Below are 21,682 nucleotides of genomic sequence, written 5' to 3'. Positions count from 1 at the left end.
GTGGCACCTACAGTATTCAGTTCCAAATCAGTTAAGAGCATGGCTTCAGTAACTGCCTGCATATGAAGAAAATTGAAAGTAAAATTTCATAATGATACCATAACACAGAGAACAAAGAATATTCATAAAATCATACATATGTTATGCTGTCATAAAAGCAAGATAACACTATGTCCACATTTTGCAGACAAGAATAATATTTCCCAGAATTAACTTAATGAACCACCATATAGTCAGATATGATTCTGATAAATAAAAGATAATTATATGAAAGGCATAATGTAGTTATGCTAAATATTTTATTTTCATACCGAGCCAAAAGACTCTAGTAAATGGTATGTGATGCCACAAAATCATGCTACATTGTTACTGTATCCATTGAACGAGTGATAATGGAGTAGGCACTGCAGTGTATATCTAACTAGATCTTGCTTGATCTCCTGTCATAGCTGGACATGTTCTCCCAAGCAAGCATTTCATTGTACAGCACCACCCCATGCAGCAGTGCTAACACTTGGGAATGCAAAAAATTGCCGCTAGCATGTGCCAGATGCAACAGAATGCTTCAATAAACACTTTTTGCAGATAATTTGTTCTTTAATTTTTCCTTCAATTTTGCTTCAATCAATGGAGTACTACTTTTATTGTCATGCTTGATTTGTTTGATACATTACCCATTGTACAATAGAAAATGAACCATTAGCGTTCATAGTATTCATAAGCAGCAACTACCAATCAAAGAGGAACTGCCAAACAACAGTTATTTGCAAATGCATGATTTGGAGTCTGGGTAAACCAAGATGTCATGACAACCAATATGACAATGCACATGTCCTATAACTACTGTTCTCACTGCTAACTTGTCCTACATCAGTTCTATATTATTTACCAGCACTAATGGGCCTTCATTCGAACATCAGCATGTCATGGCCACCGATGCACCAAGAACACGATACAAAATGCTCAAGCGATGTATAAGCACTGATCATTCATCCCTCAACTTCTTTCTACAAAAATGATCATCCTTTCTCATCATTCTAATTATGATCGCATGAAAAATTATATGGTAATATTCTGTGGCACAAATATGTGTCAATATCTTTTCAGAACAGTGTAATCCCATGTCACTCTAGTTGATACAATTCTATGTTGATTGCAAAAATTGTCTGTCAACATGTTCAAAACAGGTTGGCATGGCACGTGCCCGAATCTTTCTAGCATTCTATGTTTCAATCATGCTGAGGCATGCCAATCAATATGACAACCCGTATATAGTATAAACCTCCTTACCGGTTGTGCAATGACGCTTCTAAATATTCAACTCAACAACATTATAATGATTATAAAAGGGAAGGATAAATCCCCATACTTATCAAACATGTTATCTTGATTCACCAGTGTTTGCAACCATGGTTAAGCAATTGACTTGGACCCATACATATTTTAAGATACATACTGATCTGGACCTGAACTGAAAAAAGAGCCATCCAATTTCAAATGGTCCACTATAGTAGTATAGGGCTTATAGCCCGATAAGCCCAATGGACCAATTATAGATGGGCCTAGGCTTAGTGATAGGCTTCGACAAAACAATGAGTCAGGTTCTTGTTTTAAAATTTTGTTAAAATCTATCATGGTATTCAATAATGCTAAGACATGATAATCAACATGACAGCACTTATAGTACAAACCTTTGTAAAGGTTGTGCAATTACGCTTCTAAATTATTCAACTAAACAGCATCCTAATGATTATAGAAGGGAAGAGTAAATCCCCAACCTCATCAAGGCAAACATGTTCTTTTGATTCACCATTGCTTGCAACCATGGTTATGCGTTTGACTTGGACTACTAAGTATCGTAAGAAACATACTTGTACGGGCTTCAACAAAAACACGAACCATCCAATTTCATATACGGTCCACATGCAATTCAAGGCTTACAACCTGATAAACCTTGTGGACGAGCTTACAGGCTAGTCCAGGCTCGTAATGAGCTTCGATTGGATGATAAGCTAGGTTCTTGTTTTCTAATTTGTTTAATCCGAGCATAAAAAACCTAATACCACTAAACCCCTCTGCCACCGCACACACATAGTTGCCTCTTGTGTGATTCTCCTTCTCACATCATCCACCGCGCACCTATTATCGCACCACCCTTGATCCATCCAATACTCCTCTCCTCCTCCCTTCTTTGTACCCATGGTATGTAGTGACATGCTATGTATTAGTATGCTGCTGGCCCAAACTAGATGCTTATCGATCTAACCATGGACTGGCACAAAGCAGGCCCATAATGGTATGATCATTAGTACCAAAAATGTGGGACCTTACTTGCAACAACTTAGAGAATACAATCATCGTTATGCTAAATCAAGGTTTGCAATATACTCAATGCATTTCATACATGCGGTATCTAACGATCCAACAAGTTACTAGCACATAGACCAAGGTAAATCGGATGGTACAAACCTATCCCAGGTTTGTACCGACTCGCATACCTGGTACTAGGACTGGTACCACCTAGCACAGAGTACTACCGAGCAATTTCTCTTGTTTTTTAGCTTGTTTAGAAACTTGATACATATAAGCTCCTGGTCCAAGCTCTGACCAGTACACAATTCTGATATACGAAAATGTGAACCATATTTTAAATAATTACAAACCCAATGAGTCAAGATCTACTATATCTCTCCTAGTCCTCCATAATTAGCCTTAGATAAAATATCATTTTGCAATGCAAATATCCATACTTGTAAGAAGTAAAGAAGATTCCTCTCTTTCAAATTGTTTAATAAGGCATCAATAGATGATGATACTTATCCTAATTAAGATACACCATAATGTCACGGACAAACTTCTAAACAGGATGTTTGATGTAATGCTTATGTATGTCCGTGTCTTTTGGTATGTTCATGCTTTGCACACCATGTAAAGGGACGGTCGAAGGCTTAATAGTCTCATTTTAGTTGAGTTTGGTGGCCGCTTTAGGCTTGTAAATAAAGATTGTGTCATGTGGACACTTGTGAGAGATATTCGGTCTGTAGTGGACCATTTTGACCCTTTGTTGTGCAACCGTTCAGAGTTTGTAAAGTTTGTTTGTAATTTGCATTGACTATGAAGTGTTTTCTGGAATGTTTGCTAGTGGATCCCGAGCGAGACGCTTTCTCTAACCCGTTCTCTCTTTTGTAGGTCCTAATGGACCATGGGAGATTTCGGAGAGGCTGACCTTTGCGGACGGACACGCAAGAGTGCCGCACGACTTAGGAAAAACCAACTAAGTCCGTGACAATATGATCCACATTCTGACAACAAGACCCCCTATCTCAAATATTAACATTATTAGGGCTCGATACAACCATGATGATTCAACTACCACAAGCTCACATAAATTGCTAGAATTAGAGCTCACAAACTCTCTCATGCCATAAGAACCTCAAACATTAAGTTCATAATAATAAAACTTGGAATTTATTCATATCAATGTATTGAGAAAAATGAAGCATCCTTAACCACAATTGAATACAGCCAAATAAACTAGTTTCATTAGATGTGTGCATGATCATAAAAGAACCCTCAAACCTACTTCCAATCTGCACTCTGTATACCGCATTGCGGCAGGAGGATCAGCATCAATTGATCCAAAATTACCATGTCCATTGACGAGAGGGTACCGCAGGGAAAAGTCCTAGAGAAATGCCAAAGAAAAAGTATGATTTAACGGGCAGTGGAAGAGAAATAATATAAGGATCACAATCCAATTAAATAGATTTAGTAATAAGGAAAAAAGATTACAGCTTCAAAACATTCCAGCATGTTGATATAAAGTGTGCACATAAATGTTTTATGTAACTGGGTCAGGAAAGTAACAGAGTATATCATGTGTTCAATGACCAGATTAATGTTATAGCACTATTTACCCCCAATTTTCACTATACTAGCTAATTATACAAATCGACAGATTGTAAAGGTTCTCAAAGATGCCAGAAAAGCTCAAAGCATGTACAGCTCCTAAGGGATATCTTTCTCATGGATAACCCCAAGGCAAAACGAAGGGTGTCCAAGCCACCATAGCTTTTACTAAAATGTATAAGCTGTCATTTGCAGCAACAGCACCAATAACAATAACAAGTAGCGATGTCCAAACTCTTTGGAGTCCTAACCCGCCATCAATCATTTTGTAAGGTGATGTCCCTGGCTAAACTTAGATCATTCAAATCTCTTTTTTAACTATTTATGTTAAAGTTTTCATAAGTCTCCCTCTAACTATAGCTAAAGCATTTAAGATTCATATATATTAGTAAACATCAGTGGATTTTGGAGAGAAGAAGAATAATTAAGAAATCTGAGTTTCATTAAGATGCCAATGTTTGATGCTTAAAATCTACAAATCTTTGTTGGCCTTGACTACCATGCCTTTGACAAATTACTAGCGTGCAATGAATAGTAGATTACATAAAGAAAACAGTTGACTGCAGTAAAGAGGAAACAATATTAATATAATCTCCATAATTACAATTATTGTATTTATTCTTAGGAGATCAAATATTGAAATAAAAGTCTTAAATAACAAATCTGACATCGGTTTTGGCAGCCAATTGGATCAGTATAATAGTGGTATACCAGGTGGTGTATCAACTTGTACAACCCAATTTCACAGACCAACATGATAAAATATTGGATATGAGTCGGCACCAACCTATGTAAATATGTACTGGTCCTGGTTGGACCCATACCACTCAGTACTTATCCGAACAGAATTTAAAACCTTGATCCAGAATACTGCAAATAAGTAACAAAAGGGATTGAAGAGTACCTGTGCCATTCGGACTAATGAATCATAAACAGCTGTATCACCATGAGGATGAAACTTACCTAAAACCTGCACGCAATACAAAATGATCAATATATTAGTGAAATTTAAACTGCACATTGAGAAGAGCGTATTATCATCTGCAAGTACTCAGACACAGAAAACAAATTGTTATTACCTCCCCAACAATTCTAGCACATTTTTTAAAAGGTTTTCGGGATGAAAGGCCCAGTTCATACATTGCATACCTGTAACAAATTGCAAAATATGGAGGCATTAATATATGCCTAAAGGATGGGGAGGTGAGAACAAATTCCAAACTATCAATAATTCATGAATGACAGGGACATAAATCTAAAATGCAGACGCTAGAGATTCAAGTAAATAATCTAAGGAATGAGAAGAACATTTTTTATGCAAACAACAAACCTTAGTTCTCATCAGAGAATATTTCATTCAAGGATGGTGAACATAAAACACTAGCAACGATTATCATCAGCAAATGGCAGCAAATAGATAATCTCAAGTAAAAAAAGAAGAGCGGGTGAGTCCGGAACATTTTGAAGTAGAAAAGAATAGATTCCATAGAGAACAATAAACAAGCATTCCCAGAGCACACAAATCTCATATAAACGTCATCACTAAAACTGCATGATACAACTGACCACGAAAGCCATATCAAAGCACGTGGGACCGTACAGAAAACATCCAACATCACTCTTAAAGAATACAAAGAAAAAGCTTTAACCCGAACAAAGAAAAATTAAGGCACAATAATCACACCCCAAGAAACCCAACATTCTCTACTCACAATATCCTCCGGTGCACCGGCTTCAACCCATCCCGGACATCTGGCAAGGCGCGTCCGACCAGCACCGACATAGCATAAGCCATATACGCCTCCTTGGCCTCCTCGTGGAGTTCCACAGGAAGGATCCTCCCCTCCGGGGGCCCACCGCTCCGCTCCTTCACCATCAACCCACCATTGCTGCCCTCGCCACCTCCACCGTCCCCCGCCTTCCCCTCCCTCGCTGCTCCGGGAGCCTCCTCTTCTCCGTCCCTCCGCTTCGACCTCAGCGGCAGGGCGGAGCTGCGGGAGGCGGTGGAAAGAGGGCGGAGATCAACAAAGCCGCGGCGGGAGGACGGGAGCAACGTGGAGAGACAGGGGAAGAAGATGAAGGGCCGGGAGCGGGGAAGGGAGACGGAGGAGGAGATAAGGCGGAGCACGGTGGAAAGGCCCATTCCACCAGGAGAAAAGCGAGCACGCAGGGTAGAGGATCGAAGTGAAACCCTAAGCTCTTCGTTCCTGGCTCCCTTTTATACGGCAGTGTGGGTAAATTTGGATTAAGAACAGGAAACGGGGAAACCAGTAGACTGAAGTGTCCACCTTGTGTGTCTCGGACGCGGCGGGATTTCTTAAACGAGAGCGGGAAAGAGAGAGAGAGATTGAGACACGTATCGACACGTATCGCTAGGGTTTTATTTGGACTGTAGGAGGAAAGAAGGAGAGACTAGGGTTTTATTCGGACCAGTGAAATGAGAGTGATTTTCCAGAAAAAGCCCCAGATTTCTAATTTTTCAGATGAGACCCTATCTTCGTATTGCTAGTACAGAAACTACCTTTCCCAAATTGATGCAATCGCCCCGTGATGGTGTTTTCCTACAATCAGATTGCATATTAGGCGCATAGGACTAACTTACAATACTGTCATGTTATCCTCCTCTCTATGCTCCTCTTCTTATACTCCTTCATTTTAAAACTCTCAAAATCCTATTTTAAAACCATATTCCTAAAACTTCAGATTATTTTAGGCTTTTTTTTTCAAATAACTTAGTTTATAAAAATTTAGTTTTGTTTTCAATTTCATTAGGTTTCTTTTCCTTTTTTTACTAATACAATTTTAATATTTTAGCAACCTTAATTGAATTTAATTTGATTTAGATAAAGATAATATTTTTTATCTAAACTCATCCATTAATCTTATTTATATATCTCAATATTTCAGATAGCACTCCTTTTTTTATTTGTGTCCCTATTTAATTTTTTATTATTTCATTTATGTCTGAGTAGTTTATTGTTTTCTATATACATGAGGTTTAAAATTTAAAGTTTCTTATTTTAATTATGTTCAAACTTATTCAAGTTTTAAGATTCACTTAAGATCGATTACAATTCAATTATTACTTTTAGTTAGTATATATATACCTATTGTCATAACCTAACCTCATATTGAAGATTACTAACCCACTTTAGCTTGTTACGTTATACTTTACACTTTATGTAAATATTAATACTTATATATATGATTAACTAATATTTCATAAAATATTAATAATGATTTTTTTGAAAAATATATATGAAGTGAGTGTAATATATATATATATATATATATATATATATATATATATATATATATTACTGACATGTTAATTATAATTCAATATATGTGAGACTCACACATTATACATTTCAATCAAATAATATAATCAGTTAAAAAATTAAAATCAAGTCTATCTTATAATAATCTACAACTTAGAAAATAACCTAAAAACTTCTATGATAATCAAATCAATGCATTGTGAGCACCTCAATTCTGAACCAACAATAACAAGGTGACAAATATGCATTTGTTGAGATGTTTAAAAGATTAAAAAACTACACAGAAAAGTAGGAAGAAGTTTTCAGGTTGTCCACGGAACTGAATTGCTTTTGTTAGGGGTCTTCTCATCGCCGGAAGCCCTAAAAATCACTTCTGCACATAATTGAAGTGCCCTAAAAATTTCTCAATTAATATAGCATTTGGAACAATTGCTTCTTGACAATTGAATTAAAATCGTATTAATAAAAAGGGGAGAAAGATAACAAACCTGAAATGCTCATGATATGTGAATCAACGACATACATCTTCACCGTTGAATTTGTTAGGATCAACAGTACTAAGAGAGGGGAGGTTGAATTAATGCAGCGGAAAACTTTCGATGATTAAAACTGTATTCGTACATTAAAATCCGATTCTGATATAATGGTTAAAACTGTATTCGTACATTGAAATCTGATTCCGACATAAAAGTCGTTTCGTGCATATAATAACTTTGAAAGCTTACGAAAACGTATTTGAAGTAAACGAAGACAGTTTGTAGTTAAGATAAATAGCACAAAAGAAATGCAAACCAGATTTTAGAGTGGTTCGGTCAAACGTGACCTACATTCACTTTCGGCTTCCTCCTCCGACGAGGTTACCGACGTCTACCAGAGGCCTTCCTTTAATAGGTGAAGGCCAACCACATTTTTATAGTTTCACTCTATTTGACGGGCTTAGGAGACAACTCTTATAGATTTTTCACTCATCTCTTAAATGATCAAAACTTTAAAGAAAAGAGAGAGGAGAACTTTTGGTCTTTACAACAATTTTGGGCTCTAAAATTACAGAGTAAGATAAAGCTTTCGGTGCTCTTTCATGCAGGAAAGGGTGGGGTTTATATAGGCCCCAAATTGGTTTGAATTTGGAGCTCAAAAAATATTATCTCCTGGATTTCCGAGGTCCTAGCGGTACTACCGCCATAATTGGGCGGTACTACCACTCGGAGACCGAGCTCAGACGATGCCACCACCTGATAGGGGTGGTACCATCGCCTAGTCTTGCTCCGAGACTGAGCCCGAGCGATACCACCGCCTGACATGGGCGGTTGCACCGTCTGACTTGGGCGGTTGCACCGCCCAACTTTCCTGGGAGATTGAGATCCTGGGCAGTGCCACCGCCGGTCAAGAAATCTGGGTTCGAATGGGCTGATCCATTCGGCCCAATTTGGGTCTGTCAGGAGCCCAATTGCCCTCAGATTAAGTTAATCGGATTACCTCCCATTCCTAACTTAATATACATGCTAACTATGATATTTCTTAAGACATTTATTGCAACTTGCTCTTGTGCGTCAATCGCTTCTTCCGACGAGCTTCCAGCGAACATCCGACGAACCTTCGGTGATGCTCTTGTGGACTTCCGGCAAACTCTTAGACTTACGACAATCCACTTGGCGAGTTCCGACGAGCTTCTTTGGCAAGCTCCTGGACTTCTCGGATTTGTTCTCGCAGAACCTCCGACGACCATCCGGACTTTCGTCGAACTCTTGAACCCCCAATGTGATCATGGTCTTGACTCTAACGTAACTCCTACTGCATGTCTTACTTCCATCGTAGTTAATCCTGCACATATAAAACAAATTTCGATGTAGACAATTAATACTAAGCATTAATCAAGTTATCCGGCATGTCATTGGTCTCTCGACGCTTCGCCCGATTCTTCGACGCATCGTCCTCTCCTGCGACCTATTGCACAATCGGCCAATTGACTCCGTAACTCCGATATCCTTGGCGCAATACCTACTCTTCTTGGCTTGATGCCCGAATCTATGGCCCGAAGCCTTCTGTCGATACGTCGACCGATCCATCGGCCCGACATCCAATCTTTTGACATGTTCCTCCGGCCCAACATGATTTTTCTTACTTTAATTGTCTCATCCTGATCGAAGCATCCTACGTCACTCAAAACGTAGATTAAAACATAAACACAATTATCAATTGATTTCATCATCAAAATACAAAATTTAACATAATTAATATCAGACTAATTGAAATGCCCTAAAAATACTATACTAACTAGTATCATCATAATTCAATCGTTAAATCACCTAAATAAACCGAAATAATTACATATTAGAGGATAATAGTTAGAGGAGGAGATCGTTGTTGGAGAGTTATTGGAGATAGGACATAATTATTGAAGAGAAAGTTGTCGGGGGCTTGTGTTAAGCAGAGAAAAACTGGCACCAACAAAGTTAGCAAAAAAAGGGAGTTTGTTGCTTACGATCATCATCATTTAAATAGTAAAGGGAAGGAGATAATACTATCACTATCGATGAAGCTAGAGAGGAGAGGAGCCGAGTGCAATCAAAAGAGGAGTTTACTATCATCTCCTATACTACGGTAACACTCTTTCAATACAATCGCGAGAGTAAACTCTGTGTTAAGTATAAGATCTAACTCATAATCGACTCAATTCGAAAGGATCCATCCTACATTAATATAGTATTTTAAGTATAAGATATAACCCACAGTCGATTCAATCCGAAAGAATTCATCCCGGATTGATCTAATCCTGATTGAGAACCTGATTAAATCGAACCAACCTATAAATTAATTCATGAATTAGGTTGACTCAAGCATTGAAATTTTAATAAAAAGATATATCCATGTGTAAAGATAAAAAATAATTTGGTAAATTTTTATTATTGGGTTATTTTAAGGTAAATTATCCATTAATCTTATAATATGATTTAAAAAAAATCATATTTTTGATATTTCCTAAAAATAATTCTTTTAAATTTATTTTAATCATTTATAATATTTTTATGATAGTAGTTAAAATACTATAATAAATCAAAAAAAGTATAATAGGCAGGTAAACAAATTTGAAGGAACAGTTTGAATTATTTTTTAGTTTAAAATATTATTTAAAAAGCAAAAGAAAAAAAAATACTGATTTAGAAATATTTATGTGAATATTTTTTAAGTAAACTCACTCATCTTTTAACAACAAAAATAAATGATGTCATTCCTCGGGATCTTAAATAACAAGTTTAAAAGATGTCCAAAGTTGCGACCTTTCCCTTCTTCCAACGAAGTCTTCTCTCTCTCCCTCGTGCGGTTCTCCGCCTCTGCAGTCGGACCTCTTCGCCTGCGCCACTTTGCTTCGATCCTTCTGCCATCCTTTCTCCCTGTTGCTCCTCTGTTTTCTGCCGTTCCTCTGCAAAGTTGATCTTTCCGTCGATTACCGCCGAGAGATCGGTTTTCTTAGGACGAAATCGCAGGAACCAGGCATGGGGAAGTTCGTGAGGAAGGCCAGGATCGGCGGAGAAAAGGCGGTCGTGGAGGCCGCACACCCCCAGCCCTCGCTCGGTGCCCGCACCAGGGCAAGAACCTTGACGCTCAAGCGCTTCCACGAGTCCTCGCTGCAGGTCGCCTCCTCCTACCTCCAGCTACGAAGCCGCCGTCTCGAGAAGCACTTCCCCGTGCCGTCCTCTGCCAAGTCCAGGGCCGCTAGTAAGAACAGACAGAGAGCTAACCGTGATACCAGGATCAGCACCTACAAGCCGGCCGAAACGGAGGTTAACCCGGTGACTTTGGTCTCGCTGGGCTCGGCGTCGACGAGGAGTCGCTGCTCCAAGGAGGCAACGACAGGAGCTATTTGCGAGGCCTCGCCGGAGGGTGATGCTGAGATTGAAGCTTCGTCTGGGGAGAATGTTCTTGAATTCGACAGGTGCATGTTGATTTTGCCCTAATCTTGAGGATTTTTAGATTTCATTTTGGTAGTTCAGCAGGATCGTTATTCGGCTTTTGGCTTTGGGGCTTTGCCACTGACTGCTATTTAGGTGATTTGGGGAGTTCCTCCGGATATTTTTGACCTTTAATCCATGAGAAGGCTTTATGACGTATAAAGCATGTTTTTATCTCTTTCTACAATTTTTTTTCTTTTTTTATTTGTTTTGATTTGGACGGTTTTTGTTCCGAAATTTTTATCTGTTAATGTCGGGTCTTTTAATCTTTAACTTTTTTTTTTCTTATTTACTTGATTTTTAATTTTCCACATGTCTGCAAGATTTCCTCTTTGGCCGAATCACTGAAAGAAGTTGCTTCTTCTATATCTTAATCTTGCTAATTATTCTTGGACCTTTTTAAACCTCTTGTAACTTTCACCATCGTGACATTTCAAGCACTCGCATCTTCTCATCTTGCGAACATAATGTTTGTTGGTGCTGTTACATGATTATTGATCCCTTTCTTTATTACCATCTTCCTTTTCTACCCTCCACTGCATTCACAATCAATTTTTTAAAACAAAATAATTCTCATTCATTGCATTAAACGGCGTACAAGACCTCAAACATTGGACAACAATGCATTAACCACTAGGAACAGAGACCATTCTCTATTCTTCTAGTGTGTCATTCCTTCGTGTAAAAGCCAATTTGAATTCCTTGTCTTTTTTTTTTGTTTTCCATCTTCATGCTAATTGTTTGTCGGCGACGTAATTTGAGGTTGCTTACCTTTCATCCAAGTTTGTAATTTGAAGTTGTATTCTCAACTTGGCTGAACATTCCAGTAGATCTTAAAGAACTTGCTACTGGTTGCTTTAAGTTATGTATCGTTGTGACATGTAAAGTTGTGATGTCTGATTAGAACAGTCTCTGCGACACTTTGGTATTGCATATAGGTGGTTTCTAAAGCATTTTGTTTCATTCATTTGTGGTAGTGTGTTTTTGGCACATTTTTATAGCGAACAATCATGCGGGAACAGTACATGGCCAGACTTGGCAATCATCCGATCATGATCAAAGGGCTCTTTATAGTTGAATTCATTGATTGCAGTCAACTTTTCTTTGGGAGCACCTGAAAAGTAAATGCTGGGCGACCATGATTATCCTTTTTTTTTTCCTTTAATGCAATGAATTCTTGGCCACCTTTATATTGTTTTCTTCCCTTTTTTCTGTTCCTCTCATTTGTTCTTGAAGAATTTATGTAGAATTCCTAAACATTGCTGTTATAACTTACTGGCTGTCAATTTGATTTGATCGATACAGTGGTCAACTAGCAAACACCGTATGTGGAGAGTTGGATGATCATATCGTTGCTTTATCTAGATATAATGTCAGAGGGGAGAAATCTTACAAAAGCTTACAACCATGCCATTAGAAAGAAACCTTAAGAGCTGTATATGCTTGCCTCGTACTCTTCCACAGTTATCACATGAGATGAGCTTGGTGAATTTGTTTTGGGCAGAACCTTCATGTTTCTTTTCTTTTGATGCGTGCTTGCTTTGTTTTTGTAACATTGTTGACATTTTTTTATGAAAACAAATCTTATGTGTTTATTGGGTGCAGGAGTGCTAGAGAGACCACACCTTGCAGTTTGATAAGGGATTCAGAAACCATAGTAAGTCTTGGTTCAACAACCTGGCCGACCAAGTCCACTGCTAGCATTAAAATGCAGGCATCAGTTGCCAGTTGCATCCCAACTGCCTTCGAATTGGAAGAGCTTTTTTCTGGGCCAGAACAACTCCAACAGAGAAGTTTTATGGAGAAGTAAGATTTCTCAAATATTTAATCTCTAGTATTAGACAAGCTTCATTTTAAGATCATTATCTTTAAGGAGGCCATAATGGAACTTCTGTGTGGCTGGTTTATTGTAGTTAATTCTTCTATGTAAATGCTTTGCCAGATTCAGTAGGATAGCACTAGTGTGATTGGGAACTTTGATCTTCCCTATACAAATATCTGCTGCAGTTTTTAATGGTGCAGGAACACTGGTAGGTGCATCCCTCTTCCAATTTTGAGGGATATGATTTATTGGTTTTTTTGTTGTCACACTGCTGCATGTGTTTCATAAACTGGAATTCTTGTCAACATATTATGTCATTAACTCCTAATATTGTTGTCACCATTTGTCAGGTACAACTTCGATGTGGCGAAGGATCAACCACTGCCTGGCCGCTACGAGTGGGTGAAACTGGATCCTTAGAAGTTCGCCAGTCAAGCAAACTTTCCTTTTGAAGCTCCGCCCAACCTTTTCACAGCAGGGCAAGCTGCAGTGGTGGTGTTAGCCACCCTTTAAAAAGAAAAAAACAAACAATGGCACCAATACTACTACCCTGTAGTCTAACGTTCGATAGAACACTGAGCTTATAAGCTAAATCCTGGATGTAGAAAACCTCAACTTTTGAAGCCTCGCGTGACATTTTGTGGGTGTTCATGTTGGTAGATTCTTAGCTTCTCCAAATGTATCATATCCGAATGGCCCTTTTGCTGTTTATGGGGGTGTATACGTAGTTAAACCTTTGTTTACTTATCGTGTATACTTAGTACTGGTGAGAGCGAAAGTTCTCTTTGGTAATAAAGTGACCTGACCCCGTTTTTCCCCTTGCTTCTGGTTTGATAATGCTGCTTTTAGAGTTGTTCGCCATTGCAACAGAAGCTATCTTTTAGAGTTGTTTTTTTATTCTTTTGGTGATCTCGTTCCGGTTGCATAGACGGGCATGTTGTATGTATATTCTTTCCTGGCCGTGCGATAAGCATATCTGCGTAAATCTCTTTTCTGATCCGTACGATGCTGGGCTAATACAATCCATTATTTCTTTCTAAAATAATGGTGTCTCCTTTTTTACTTTTTTTTTCTGGAACGATATCTCTTAATTAAAAATTATCTAAAATGACTCTCATCGATTTTTCTCACCACCAAATTTTTTCCTCGATTTTTTCACCAACTTTGAATCATTAAAGTATTTTTCTTTAACTTATTTATGGTCTTTTTGATAAAATTTATACTATTTTTTGAGATACTAAAAATACTATAAACCTATTAAAAAATATTTTGAGTAATATCATATTTATTATACATTTTGATTGTCAATAGTTATAGATCATTACGATATCATATTTTTAAATGGTTTCGTTAAAGCTATTAATCAAATTGATTTATTTATAATATTTACAAATAGATTTTATAGTATCTTTATTATTATGATGATCAAAATACTATAATAAATTAATTTTTAATTTTTATTTAAGTGATATTATTTATAAATTATTATAAATATTTATTAGAATCTTATAATGATATATCAAATGATTTCTAACATGTTTTTTATTTATTTGATTGATTTTCTCAATAGTATTATAGTGTTTTTGTTGAGCCACCGAAAACACTGTAAGTCTAATCGTCAACCGACACTATTTGGTATGTGCTACTTATTTGGGCTCCTTTCGTATCTCCACGTCACGAAGAGCGGTAGAAACATTCCCTTTTGTTTCAAAAGTGACACCGATGCTTCGCTGCCTTCTGCCGCCCTCCCGGTATATTTGTGCTTAAAAGCCTCTTGCGGCCCAAAAAATCTCCGAGAATGGAAGGAGGCCGAAGAGCGGAAGCGGAGAGTTCCTCTGCTGCTGCCAGAGCTCCCCCGGAGATCAGCGATGATTTGACCGAGGAGGCCAAGGCGGAGTTCGGCGTTGGAGACGATGAGGACGACGGCGACAACGAAGTTGGCAGAGACGAGGGCGAGGAACCCGGTGCCGATGGGTTCGTTCCGTCGCCGCTGATTCCCCTAAGCGATCAGGTGGAGAAAGACAAGGTCTTGATTCGGTTTGGCACTCTTGATTCTGTTTTAGAAAAAGAACAATCTTCTGTTCCTCTTTTTTTCTTTTTTTTTTCTCTGGCGATCTGAGTAGCATTTTTCTGTAAATAAGAGAATTTTTTGCCCGGAGATGTCATCATTTGGAATGCTTTTTTGGGATCCTACAGATTTTTGTTGGACCATATGCTCCGGTTGACGTAAAACGCACACCATTTTTCAGTTGCTTCCCTTCTACTCCCAACTTAGTTGGGATGGTGGATTTACTCTGTAAGCACTTTTGGTAATCGAGTTCAGATTTGGGTTTACGATATGTCCTTGGGAACCCTAGAATTCACATATCGTGTGTTGAAGCACACCTTTCTCCATGTCTAATATAGATATGCCCTTGAGGCCTTTCTGTTGCAATTTTTAACTTCCCTTTTGACATTGAGATGGTTGTAGTATTTGGCATTCTTTATAATCTATTAATATATATATATATATTTATTTATTTATTTATTTCCGCATCCACAATGATTTTTCTTTACGAACACCAGTTGTATTCAGCATTCCTGCGTTTGTTTCCGTAAGTTATTATTCTTGGTGCTTCTTATAGTATTAAGGACTTTTGCTTGGAAGATAACTATTCCATATTTATGTCGGACAACCTTTTCAAGATAGTCATTCAGTGGGAATTGCAATACCCAGTTGTCGAAGAGAACACATGCATGTGTATTGAAGGTTATCTGGCTCAGATAATTTACTTTCAATTGGTGGAACTTTCACTAGGGTAGTGAGAGCAGAGTTTTTGTTAAGCTGCAACCATCATGGCCTTCTTCTTAAATGGTTTCTTTTCTTAGAGTTGATATCAGTTTGTTCAAAAAACCTTTTTGAATGAGAGAAAGAAACACAGATGAATGTTTCACATCTCGGATCTACAGAGTTTGGCTAACAAGCATGATATTTTGTTACTTTAGAACAGATTGAACTTTAAACTACTTAAAAGAGGAAATAATTTTGTTTTTCTTTCTCGGTTGTCAATTCGTTTTTTAAGCTTCTGTCGAACTTATATTGCGATAGAGGGAAAAGGAGGGAGATAATTTTAGTAGGACATCAATTCAACTGATTCAGGATCGGATGTTAGAGATTTGATGAAGATGTTATCCTCTCTGTTTTGACCAATCTGTCTCTCTCCTTTGCTATCTACGTGGATTAGGGAATTGGCCTTTAGTCATTCCTCGTCCCTCTAGTTTGCTTGTGGAGTCATGTTTACTTTGTGCTTCAATCTTACTGGCCACTTCTCATGGAAAAATATATCATGTTAGCAGTGACAACCATCTGCAATATACTCATTGCGATAAGTATTTTATTAGCAGGGAATAAGCATTTTATTTGCTGGAAAGAAAAATCATTTTGTAAGTCCATTAAGCTCCTATACATCTTGCAGGAAGATGAAAGTCTGAGGAGGTGGAAAGAAAAGCTGCTTGGTGGTGTTGACGGGGAGTTAAACAGTCAAGAGTTCTTTAACAATATATTTTTTTTCTCGACTTTTTGGAGATTTATCATGTCTCATGAACCTTGCTTTATGTTTCATTTCTGCAGGCAAAGTTGAACCTGAAGTTACATTTCACTCGATAGGAGTTGTATCTGAGGGCTTTGCCAATTTGATTACATCCTTACCAGTAGCAAAGAACCAAAGTCAAATTCTTTTTACTCTCAAGGAGGGATCCAAGTATCGGCTTAGGTTGACTTTCACCGTTAGGCATAATATTGTCTCTGGCTTAACTTATTCAAATGTAGTGTGGAAGAGAGGGATCAAAGGTACATTCTGTTTCATTAGAAGCAAGCTGAAAATAGAAACAACCTAAAATTCTTTTTGTCGCATATCTGTTACTGCCACCATCATTCAGCTAATAAACCATGATACTGCCAAGTAAAAAATAATGTATAGTTTTTTTATGGTTAAATATTAATGTAATGATCTCAAAATAATTTAGAAATCAGGTACATCTTTATGGCTGCTATCCAAGGCTACCAAGTATCTTCACAGGTACATTTGTAAACAAAATGCATGCACCGTCCGAGTTTGGTGACCTTGGCCTGTTGTTCAGTATGCATTCCATTAGTCATAATTGTAATTATTTCATACTTAGCCTGCTGTATAAAGTGGACAAGAATTGATTATCCGTCTCGCTATTTGTTGATCTTGATTTTCTGCTCATGTAACCTATAAGGTCAGTCAATGAAAGATATGAAGTGTGTTCCTTCTAGTTCTTGTTTATATTGGTAACTGTTTGCTCTTGGTTGCACCAGTGGATCAAATCAAGGGAATGCTTGGTACATTTGCTCCTCGGCGGGATCCTTACGAACATTTGCTGGAAGAAGAGACTACTCCATCTGGGGTCCTTGCTCGAGGAATTTACTCAGCAAAACTTAAGGTTTTGTGTTTTTTGTTTTTTTTTTTCTTTTGGCAGCTAACAACTGACTAGGCAATTATCTACTTTAATCACTGTCTTCCGTAGTTACCCTCCCATTGTTATTGAACATAAAAATGCAACACCCAACGCCGCCTTTTTCTGGCCTCTTGCAGTTTGAAGATGATGATAAGAGATGTCATTTGGAGCTTAGCTATTCCTTCGAAATCAAGAAGCACTGAGGATATATTGTCCTCTACTATGATCAATCAAGATGAAGAACTACAAAAACAAGCACGTGTAAAGATTATATACTGCAAATTTGGGTGATGTAGCAGAGAATATTGGAAAAATGGGAATCTGATTGGGAGACTCTTTATGCTTTATATATGTAGAAATCCACCTGCATATTTATTGCATTTGCCATGTTGTAACAGCAGCAAGTCACTAAGTTACAACCACCTTGCTTGCAGTGACCTACAAAATCATCCTGCTCTTGCCTTGTACGTGTTTATAGTTATTGGATATGAACTCTAGTTTGGATCTAGCACTACTTAGGACTAAATTTTGGGCTGGTTCATACAATTTGTATCGAATGTGGGTCTTGATTTAATGACTTGCTGATGCCCACATAAATGAGAACCTGCTTGTATGCCTTCATCTACATCTGAATTATGGTCAAATACTTGTGAAATGATATCTAATAAAGTCTTTCTAAGCACCTTATTACGTTTTTATCATATTAGATTTGATTGTATTTAGTTGGTAGAATCAACATGTGAACTTTTAAAGGCCATTTTATTATTTGGAAAGGTTTGGCTAAGGCAGTTGCTCCGCTGATCACAACAGGATTAATTTGTTTCAATTCAAATTCTTGAATTAATTTTCTCCATCTGAAATTAAAGTCTTCTCCTTTGATAACTTCACCTTAAATTGATCAAAAATGAGGAAAATAAGAAAATTTCAACCTTTTAAGAGAATTTCTAAGGTTTTAAGAAACATTTGGTGAATTTTCTTTTAATTTCATCTTAAATTGATCAAAATAAAAAAATAAAACCAGCCTTTTTAAGTACTTAATTAACTAAAATTATTTACTTTTATGGTTCGAATATAGAAATGAATGATCATTTATGGCTACACTAGTTGTCTGCATGGTTTCAAGAATATTTAGGCCAAAAAATATTGTAATTTAAGATTAAATTAGCTTTAGAATAAATTTAAGCCTTTTAAGAGCTTAAGTAATTGAAATAGGACTTTTAATAACCCAAAAATAAGAACATTGGTCAATTAGGACTCTCTTTATTCTTTCAATGTTTCATGAAAAATTCAGAGTTTTTGGATAAAAATGGAACTGAGTTACATTATTTTTGAATGGGGTTATACTATCAAACCTTTAAAAAGTGTAGTCTCATTCCAAAACATCAATACCTTAGATGCCAAAAATATTATTGTAGCTCAAAACTTTAGAAAAATTTCTCAAATGAAATAGAAGTGATTCTGTGGCTAAATTTATTCTAAATTCACCTTATATTGGTCAAAAATTAGAAAATAAGATACTTTTTTTTAAGGTTGTATAAAATGAAAATATAAAAAATATGTCATTTAGGCTTTCATAAGACATTTTTAAGGAAAAAAATACATTTCTAAGATTTCAAGAAAGTTTGGCCAAAAAAACCTTAAAATTTCAGCTTAAATTCGCCAAAAGTAAAAAAAAAATTAAATTTAGGTTTCTAAATGTTTAATTAACTGAGAATAGATACAATGTTCAAATATTTTAAAAAAATGGTTATTTAAAGCTTCACTAGTTGTTTACAAGGTTTCATGAAAGTTTTGGCCAAAAAAAATATATAATTTTTGCTTAAATTGGCTAAAAATAACAAATTGAAAATTTCAATCCTTTAATGACCAAAAATCAGAAAGTTTAGTCGATTAGAGCTTTGTTAGAAATTTTTAATATGTTATAAATTTTTTGTATAAAAATGGACTTGTGTTACACTATTTTTTGTATATGACCTCAAAACAATTTAATCTCATAAAAAAATAGTGTAACTCAGATTTCTGAAAAACAAATTAGTCTCAAAACTTTATGAAAGTTTCTCCAATAAAATAGAAGTGATTGTGTGGCCAAATTTGTTCCAAATTCACTAGAAATTGTTCGAAAATGAGAAAAAAAAGAGGAAAATATCAGCTTTTAAAGGTTTAATAAATATGTCTTTTAAAGGCCTAAAAGTGGAAAAAAGAGGCCATTTAGACCTTCATACGATATTTCAAAGGTTTTAAGAAACGTTTGGCCAAAAAAATTATAATTTCAGCTTAAATTGATAAAAATAAAATAAAAAATAAAAAATAAATTCAGCTTTTTAAGTGCTTAATTAAATGAAAATATATACTTTGAAGACCCAAAAATAGGAAAAATGGTCATTAAAACTTCACTAGTTATCTACAAGGTTTCAAGAAAAATTTGGCCATAAAATCTTGTAATTTCATCTTAAACTGGCTAAAAATAAAAATAAAAATAAAAAAATCAACATTTTTAGAGCTTAACTAACTAAAAACATATCTTTTAATGGTCCAAAAGAAATTATTCAATTGGAGCTTAATTATATATTTTTAATCCTTCATGAAAATTTTAGAATTTCTGACTAAAAATGGACTCGAGCTATACTATTTTTAAATGAGGTTACACTATCTTCCTATAGGACCCAAGAATAATATAACCCCAAAAATAGTGTAACTCAAATGTCAAAAATAAATTTCACCTTAAAACTTCAGGAAAACTTCTCCAAAGATGAGTGATAGTGTGGCCAAACTTATTTTAAATTCACCTTGAATTGGACAAAAGGTAGAAAATAAAAAAAATTTAGACTTTTAAAGGTCTAAATAAACTGAAAATAAGTCTTTCAAAGGCCTAAAAATAGTAAAATAACTCGGACTTCTTAAGCATACAAAGAGAGGCGACAGCAAAAGTGAATCGCCTCTCTCTCTCTCTCTCTCTCTCTCTTTTCATCTCTTCCAAGTATTAATTATCATAGCCCTCTTTACGTATAGTTGTAGAGGGAGAAAACTATCAATCAAATTTTAACTCTTAGTCCCACGTAGGGGACTCCTCCTAATCAATGAAGTCTTCTCAATTTGAGTCCAACTCGAATTGAGCTTAGGCTTGAATCTTTTTATTGGATTAGCTAAACTTGGACATGAGTTAGGTTTATCGTCCCACTCTCAATTTGATGATTCAACAGTTGTTGAATCTAGAATTGAAGATTGAGAAATTATGCTTTCGTTGATTTCTTTGATGAACCTCTTTACTAAACTCAGTTTTTGCCCTTTCATTCATGCTCAAAATATTATTTTGATACCTTATTTTGTAGTAATAATTATCTTTTCAAAGATGATGTCTTCTTTAGAATCATTTTTTGTTCATCACCGAGTCTTTTATCAAAAATAATATCTTACTTGGCTTGTTCTCTATTGCTCGAACCATTCAAGTTCTCTATGTTCACAACCAACTTAATCTCCATATATATAGGTAACTCAAGTCGGCAAACCTTATAGTATGTCACCTTCCTCTAAGTGTAATCATACAAGATCGCCTTCTTAGAACTAACCTTTAACCTTATAGTATGTCACCTTCCTCTAAAAGAACTCTTATATTTTAAAAAATATAAAGATTATTTTAGATATGAGTAAATCATAACGATTTAAAAGATCTATGAATTAAAACATCGAGATTAAAATGAACCTAAATCCTTAAAAATATAAATTAGATTATGTCTCATTTACTGCTAGCATTAGCGTCGTATTGTACACTTATAATATAGATGTAACAAGAAAGGCAAAAGTACTCAGGACCCTTTTTTTTGCGTTTATGCAACAAAAGAAAAAAAAAACAAGGAAAAATTGGAACTTTAATATCAGAATCAAACTCCAGCAAAGAGAAAAAAAAAAAAGAAAGAAAAAGAAAATACTCAGATGATGACTGAACTGCACTCAACTCTGGGCAAACACAGAGCGCAGAACTGAAGTAAACCCAAACATTACCTAACAAGAAACTCGACGAAAGTGGAGACGGAAGAGCAAAGCACATCATTCCAAGAATCAAACAAATAGTTTATTTGCAGAGAAATGTGCTTTGGTGCGGCTCGGCTCCTATCGGGATAAATCGAGAATCATAAAGTGGTTTCGTCTACAGTACAAGTATTCAATTACCAGTCTGATTAGATAAGTAAAACCCACGAGTAATAAAAAGTCACGGCAGAAGAAAGAATAGCTGTGATGCGATCCACTTCTCTATCTGTTGT

The 21,682-nt window shown here is 36.2% G+C and overlaps 3 protein-coding genes across 6 annotated transcripts in view; 2 read left to right on the top strand and 1 right to left on the bottom strand.

Moving 5' to 3' along the window:
• LOC103985565 (DNA gyrase subunit A, chloroplastic/mitochondrial) overlaps positions 1–6,297 on the bottom strand; it is a 47,427-nt gene extending 41,130 nt beyond the window's left edge. Inside the window, exons 1-5 of one of the 2 annotated variants that reach the window (XM_009403304.3) lie at positions 5,622–6,297; positions 4,989–5,058; positions 4,814–4,879; positions 3,584–3,685; positions 12–56 (exon numbers count right to left, since the gene is read on the bottom strand). In XM_009403304.3, coding sequence (XP_009401579.1) covers positions 12–56; positions 3,584–3,685; positions 4,814–4,879; positions 4,989–5,058; positions 5,622–6,052 — 714 coding nt within the window. In that variant the 5' untranslated portion in view covers positions 6,053–6,297. The remainder of the gene's footprint in view (positions 1–11; positions 57–3,583; positions 3,686–4,813; positions 4,880–4,988; positions 5,059–5,621) is intronic. The other variant, XM_009403305.3, reaches the window with a different exon arrangement.
• A 4,160-nt stretch (positions 6,298–10,457) lies between these two features.
• On the top strand, positions 10,458–13,780 carry LOC103985567 (cyclin-dependent kinase inhibitor 4). 2 transcript variants are annotated; one of them, XR_001977894.2, is made up of 4 exons: positions 10,458–11,124; positions 12,746–12,946; positions 13,083–13,170; positions 13,313–13,780. XR_001977894.2 is itself a non-coding variant. In XM_009403307.3 (3 exons), exons 1-3 carry the CDS (start codon positions 10,685–10,687, stop codon positions 13,380–13,382), a joined length of 711 nt encoding a protein of 236 aa, XP_009401582.2. In that variant the 5' UTR covers positions 10,462–10,684; the 3' UTR covers positions 13,383–13,780. The 2 variants fall into 2 exon arrangements, 1 of the variants encoding a protein (XP_009401582.2); XM_009403307.3 differs by lacking the exon at positions 13,083–13,170 and having other exon boundaries at positions 10,462–11,124.
• Positions 13,781–14,658: 878 nt separating this feature from the next.
• LOC135611830 (rho GDP-dissociation inhibitor 1-like) lies at positions 14,659–17,770 on the top strand. 2 transcript variants are annotated; one of them, XM_065107476.1, is made up of 5 exons: positions 14,659–14,973; positions 16,418–16,481; positions 16,573–16,791; positions 17,284–17,408; positions 17,561–17,770. In XM_065107476.1, exons 1-5 carry the CDS (start codon positions 14,761–14,763, stop codon positions 17,624–17,626), a joined length of 687 nt encoding a protein of 228 aa, XP_064963548.1. In that variant the 5' UTR covers positions 14,659–14,760; the 3' UTR covers positions 17,627–17,770. The 2 variants fall into 2 exon arrangements, with proteins under 2 accessions (XP_064963548.1, XP_064963547.1); XM_065107475.1 differs by having other exon boundaries at positions 14,659–14,988.
• Positions 17,771–21,682: the final 3,912 nt, after the last annotated feature.

The sequence above is a fragment of the Musa acuminata genome, chromosome BXJ2-5 (genome assembly GCF_036884655.1).
Source record: "Musa acuminata AAA Group cultivar baxijiao chromosome BXJ2-5, Cavendish_Baxijiao_AAA, whole genome shotgun sequence".
Taxonomy (NCBI): Eukaryota; Viridiplantae; Streptophyta; class Magnoliopsida; order Zingiberales; family Musaceae; genus Musa; species Musa acuminata.
Note: the sequence above shows the minus strand (reverse complement) of the source record. Positions and strands in the feature narration are given on the sequence as shown.